The sequence below is a fragment of the Populus euphratica genome, unplaced genomic scaffold (assembly GCF_000495115.2).
Source record: "Populus euphratica unplaced genomic scaffold, PopEup_1.0 scaffold45.1, whole genome shotgun sequence".
NCBI classification, from domain to species: Eukaryota; Viridiplantae; Streptophyta; class Magnoliopsida; order Malpighiales; family Salicaceae; genus Populus; species Populus euphratica.
Window position 1 is genome coordinate 419,054 of NW_011499886.1, and position 5,893 is coordinate 424,946.

Here is a 5,893-nt window from a genome sequence, read left to right on the forward strand (position 1 = left end):
TATTACTTTTATAAATTACTCATATTAATCATATAATTAATAACATCATAATTATATTATATATAAAATATCTAAATTAGTTATATAATTATATTAAAATTAATTTAATATGAAATATATTAAAATATAAATGACTTTTCTAAATAGCCTTTTATTATTAGAACACATATAATTTAAAAAGTTATATTTATATTATTTAAAAAGATATTATTTTTATTTGACTTTTCAATATAATATTTTTAATTGAAGATGCTTTTATGCTGCTAAGCACTAGTTGTAATAACCAAAAGACATTGATATTGGGCCTTACGTTAATCAAGAAAGGTGCTCGAAAAGCTTTGCAGAGCACCTGACAAAACTTCAAGAAACTCACTTTCACTAGTGTCAGCTTGTAGAGCATTAGCAGCCTAGCTAGAGGGTAACTTGAGGGCTTATGAGACATGATACTGCCAGTGAAGGGATTTGAATACGTGCCGGCCCATGGCTCTTTAGGTGAAAATATTTAGGTAAAATCAAGTTCATTGCTTCAGCAGTAACAGTAACGACATGGATTAAAAACAATTTTCAAACAACTAAAAAGATACAGACGTAAAAACAAGCTAGTTACAGTAACAACAAAAGGATGAAAAGCAAGACGGCATATTAAAGCAACGTAAAAGCCAATTGTCTTTAGAAACTAAGACTGTAGATTACATTGGCAAAGAATAAAATGGCAACATTCACCATGCAAATGCCGCACTCAAGTGATTTCCCGCTCGCAATGCAAATACAAAACCAAGATATGTCCTGCTATTTCGGCCGCACACTTGTACACTAGCTGAAAGAATAACTAAATCAATTGCTCATAATTCATATTACCACAATGCTGCTATAATTCAATTTTTGTTTCTTACTTTGTGGATTATAGGCTGACTACCAACACGGGTTTATCTGCAATACACTGGAAACATCCAGCCAGAAGGGTTATTTGGACTTCAAGTACAACGATAAAGATGCCAAAGCTTAATGCTCCGCGATGAGGCAGCTACTCTTTCCCGTGAAGCACATCCATAACAGACATTATATATATATGAAGCTACTTGCTTTTTGAAGAAACCTTTACCGCATCAATCTTCCTTAAAAGGAGGAAGAAAGGCACATTGAGAACAGGAAGAAGAAGACAGCACAACATCAATGCCATTCAAACACAAGCTGGTTGTCCTACTCAGATTTCTGTTTACAAAATCTTGAAGTTTCAAACACCTTCAGAGGGAAGAGTACTCTGTATGTTTGAAGGCATCAAGATGTTAAAACCATCTGAGGCAGTAGACACAATCATTCCTGGAATCTGAGCATGCCAGTGAAGTTCTTTCAAGTCTTTTTGTCCCTGCTCATAGTATGAAAGTAAGTCAAGGATCTGAAAGGGAGCATTTTGAACTTTGAAATAAATGTCCTCGTATGAGAGTTTCACAAAACATACCTGATGAACAAACAAAAGTTGAGGCGGCAAATCTGCTGGGGCATTTACTTGCTCTTTTGTTTTAGCTTTGAACTCTGCTTCCTCTTCCTCATCCTTTTCCAGGGAAAGGTCCCATATTCTAGTAAATTTCAAGGAAAAGAGAAATCAGTGCCCGGACAAAAGGACCAAAAAACATTGACGTAAAGATTGGTCATATCCTATTAAAAGGCTTTCATCCGTTGCTCTTTGTATGGAGTATTACTTACGTCAGTTGATTATCAGATGATGAAACTGCCAATGTGGAGGCTTCATGTGGACTCCACTCGATGGATGTGATAGGGTGCTTATGGTATTGAAAATGTGCCACTAAAGATTTATCTTCTTCCTGCTGACATAAAAGATATATGATGACAAGACTGCAACTAGAGAAATCAAATAGCAAATGGCATCTGAAAGTATAAAACACTAACCGGGAGAAACTGATAGTAAAAGGTATATGAGGTACAAAATCACTTAAACTGGGAGAAAACTGATAGTGAATGGCATATAAAAGTACAAAATGTTGATGCCATTTTAGAAAACTAATAGCAAATGGCACACAAAAGTACCAAAAACCAACCCTGGGAGAAAGGTTCTATAACTGTTAACTGCGTACAAGGACAGTGTAAAGTCCAGCTAGGATAATCCTAAAGTGTAACTGTATACTAAGGATAAGACCAAATATATTCAGATCTGGAACACGTGAAATTGAGAGCACCATTGTTGAACAAGATTTCTTCCGGGTCCGAAAATGTGTCATGAGAACTCATATTCTTTTAGCAAAAATTCATAATGCATACATCAGACACAACATACCGATTTTGGTGATAACAATCTAAGATCACGAATAGAAAATGTTCCATCATCACTTCCAGATGCCAACATGACACTAGCCAGCCTATCACAATGAATGAAGTTATTGATTAGTTTTATATATATATAAAAAAAATCAAAAGGGTGCTACTACGGAGGATGAGTAAGATATCCTAATGATTCAAACACCTGTTCCAGGAAATCACGTTTACATCTGCATTATGTGCCTTGAAATAAATAGCTGGTGACTTCCCCAGACGTGCATCCCATATTGCAATATGCCCATCCACAGAACAAGAGGCAAACACATGATCTTCTGTGGAACTCCACTGCATAAGCAGAAGTTGCAATCAGAAAGTTTGCAGGATTGGAAAAATCAAAATAATAAGTTGTATTGGATTCAGAATCAAATTACAAACTTGTAGATCTTCTACGCTAGCAGTGTGACCAGTAAATGGAGTAGCATCAACATTCCATGTTGCACCAGATGTGGGCTCCCATAAGTGAATACAGTTCTTGCAGTCACCTTCAAACATTTAGGAAGATCTTCCAGCATTAGAGCATTTTATGTATCAAGCAGCTGAGCATTATAGTTTCTTCCATGAAGGCTACTGAATAGGAGAAAGTGACGTTCCATATTACCAGTTACCAGCCTTCCAGCAACACGAGGACTCCAATCTATAGCATAGCCTTCATCTTTATGCCCTTTGAAGTTAAATAATGGAGCTTGATTAAAAACTGAAGAACCTCCCCGGGGAACTTCTGTTTCTGACTCTGCCAAAGCATTCAGATGAGTGCTGAAATCCCATATCTGCATGTAAGGTTGAAAGCACATAAAAGATGATCCAGAAGCCTAGAATCTAAAATTTCACAGTAATCTGATTAGTTCAAAACTCCAGTTCACCATTTTATGACATTATGTTCAAAATCAAGAATTGTACAACCCTTTGAGATGGCAATATGTTTGCAAGAAATATTTTTAAGATCTTCAAGAACTTTAGATAGTACGCACAGAATTCAACCTGAACATAACCAGCATCGGACCAAGAAGCACATATATGGGGATTTTGTGTCATAGCACGAATACGATTAATACATCCTCTATGAGCAACCTTGCGCAACTGTGAAAGAAAAATCCAAATATGAAAATGCATACTGAAAAGGAAAAAAGAAAGACAGAGAAAGAGAGAGATGCATGATTTGAAGAGATGAATAATGAAAACAAGAATGCAAATTGTACCTGCAAAACAGGTGTTGCCGATCCTCCCTCTTCTTCATCATCGCTGTCTTCATCACTATCACTATTATCAGTATCCATGTCAGAGTCACCAGCTGTAGTTTTGGAGGGCACCAATTCACGTTGTTTTCCAGAAACATTAGACACTTTAAATATTCCAATTGAGTTCCAATCAGGTTTTTCTGCCTGCAAAATTGACATTACACTACATAATTATATACAATAACAGAATTAAAGAAAAGGTTTAACAAACATGCACTAACGTTTTCCAAGGACTGATTTTATTCCTCTAGGAAACAAAATTCGCCAAATAAAGCTTTTCATTAATTCTAGTTAAATTTTTCTCCTTTTCATTCAATTACTAGAGTACCTAAAGTTTGGCCCCTTATAACAGTTTGTCTGTTATTCATAATTGTTGATGTTACCTATATATAAGAAAAGGAGTAACAGACAAGAATGAAGAGAAATACAATCTTCAGCTTAACAAAAATATAATCATGTTTCTCCATTGACTAACAATACACTACGGAAAAAAAAAATGGATTTATGACCTGAGTTCCAGCAACAAAATACACTGTGTGTGGAAAATCAGTCCGAAGCAAACCAAGTGAATCGCGCACTACATCAAAACTGCAAAAGAAAAACACTTAAACTCATAAGAATAAACATAAACGTTACTAAATTATCTCACACTAAAACTTTCCTATCTTTTTCTTAATGGCCCAGAATTACTTACCCTTCAAGTTCAGGTCTTTTCTTTTCAAACCTAAACTGTAAAAACAATTGATTAAAATTAAGCTTGCTTTAACGACTAGAAAAGAAGTGTATTGACCTTAAGCAGGGCCAGCCAATGTGAAAGGCGTGAAGGGAATTGTAAGCGGTAGGGTCACACTCAAGTTCTTCTTCTTCTCCAAGCTTGTCGACACCTGGTTGCCAGACCTTCGTAGGCATGGATGGTATTGATGAAGAAGAAGATGACTCATCTCCTTTCTGTGAGTAATTCAAGTTAATTATATTAGCAAAAAGCCAAAAACAAATAAATTTTTGTTAAGTTAGAGAAAAATAAAAGGAAACCCAATTCAAAGAATGAAGGAAGGAATTGCTTGTAAGAAATTGATGGAGACCTTGTTCTTTCTCTTTGCCTTCTTTGGATTTTTTATGCTGCGGACCATTTTTTGCCACTTGCCCCCCCCCCCCCCCCCACCCCTTTTTTCTTCCTTCAAGGTTCTCGAAGAGGTGCTGATTATGAGGATGGATGCAGAGGGGGTTTGGGAAGCTACTAGGGTTTTACAGGTGTTTTTTTTTGGAAGCTACTAGGGTTTTACAGGTGTTTTCTTTTTCTTTTTTTTTGACAAAACTATGAAATAACAGAGATTCTCAACTAGAGAACCCGTCGCTGCGGAACAATCTAATTTTATTAATATAAAAAATATATTAAAATAACATAAATATTTTTAAAAAGATATAAAAAAATTATGAGATTCTAGTTATTTACCCTCTTAAATTTAACGAGCTTCGATAATTTAATAACATATATATAATGACAGTAAATAAAATGAAAACAAGGCAACTCAAGCGCATCTAAATTAGTACTCTAAATATATAAATCAATTTTCATACTAGAATAAAATTATTAAATTTAATTATTACATACTAGAATAAAATTATTAAATTTAATCATTAAATAACTTAAAATTAAAGAATAAAAATAAAAAAAATTAATATTTATTTAAACTAATAAAAAAAATAAGTCAAACCAAGATAATTTATTAACCTTGTGATTATGAATATAAAATAGGAAAAACTCGTAGAAAAAAATTAGAAAACAAAAGCACAAAAACTAATTCATAATCAATTAAATAATGAAATTAAAATAAAAAATTTATTTTTAAAAATATTAAATATTGAAGGATTTTATATGGTAACAAAGGAAAAAAAATAAAAACACAATAATCTCATAAAAATTAAAGTCAATAAATAAAATATTAAAAGACAAAATTAAAGAAGAAATTATAATCCAAAAAGGTCAAAAAACTCAACTTGAGTCAACATGAAAAATCTACGACCTGGTTATGATATCAAGTTAACCTTATTAGAAATAAATTTAATAAAATTATAAAACTTAATTATTAAATACTCTACTTATAAAAAGAAGGATAACCTGAGTGATTTTTAAAATTAATAAAACATCTAATAGATAGTAAATAAAAAAATAATGGGTCTCGATATCCAACTAAATAAATATAGAGCGGTGAAACTGAAAAGATATAAGCTTAAAAAAAATAAATAAGCAAATTCTTATGAATCTTCTAAATTTAGGTTAATTTTCTAAATTCACAATTCATAAAATCTTAAACTTGAATTTA

At 33.0% G+C, this 5,893-nt stretch overlaps 1 protein-coding gene across 5 annotated transcripts; it reads right to left on the reverse strand.

The window, feature by feature from the left end:
- Positions 1-645: 645 nt before the first annotated feature.
- LOC105130291 (glutamate-rich WD repeat-containing protein 1-like) lies at positions 646-4,808 on the reverse strand. Of its 5 annotated transcripts, XM_011032721.1 has the most exons (13): positions 4,781-4,798; positions 4,652-4,671; positions 4,360-4,517; positions 4,079-4,157; positions 3,531-3,713; positions 3,313-3,411; positions 2,933-3,101; positions 2,710-2,816; positions 2,480-2,619; positions 2,294-2,375; positions 1,705-1,826; positions 1,460-1,577; positions 646-1,366 (listed from the first exon to the last, which is right to left on the reverse strand). In XM_011032721.1, exons 3-13 carry the CDS (start codon positions 4,476-4,478, stop codon positions 1,235-1,237), a joined length of 1,350 nt encoding a protein of 449 aa, XP_011031023.1. In that variant the 5' UTR covers positions 4,479-4,517; positions 4,652-4,671; positions 4,781-4,798; the 3' UTR covers positions 646-1,234. The 5 variants fall into 5 exon arrangements, with proteins under 5 accessions (XP_011031023.1, XP_011031026.1, XP_011031022.1 ...); XM_011032724.1 differs by having other exon boundaries at positions 4,652-4,808; XM_011032720.1 differs by having other exon boundaries at positions 1,705-1,823; positions 4,652-4,806.
- Between the last annotated feature and the right edge of the window lie 1,085 nt (positions 4,809-5,893).

What these genes read in the sequence shown, in the direction of transcription:
- LOC105130291 (XM_011032724.1), bottom strand. Translation starts at nt 4,699, where the DNA reads ATGGTCCGCAGCATAAAAAATCCAAAGAAGGCAAAGAGAAAGAACAAG. An exon ending in ATTTTGTTGCTGGAACTCAG is followed by an intron (nt 3,714 to 4,078) that starts GTCATAAATCCA and finishes TCAATTTTGCAG; the next exon opens with GCAGAAAAACCTGATTGGAA. An exon ending in TCATCTGATAATCAACTGAC is followed by an intron (nt 1,578 to 1,704) that starts GTAAGTAATACT and finishes GAAATTTACTAG; the next exon opens with AATATGGGACCTTTCCCTGG.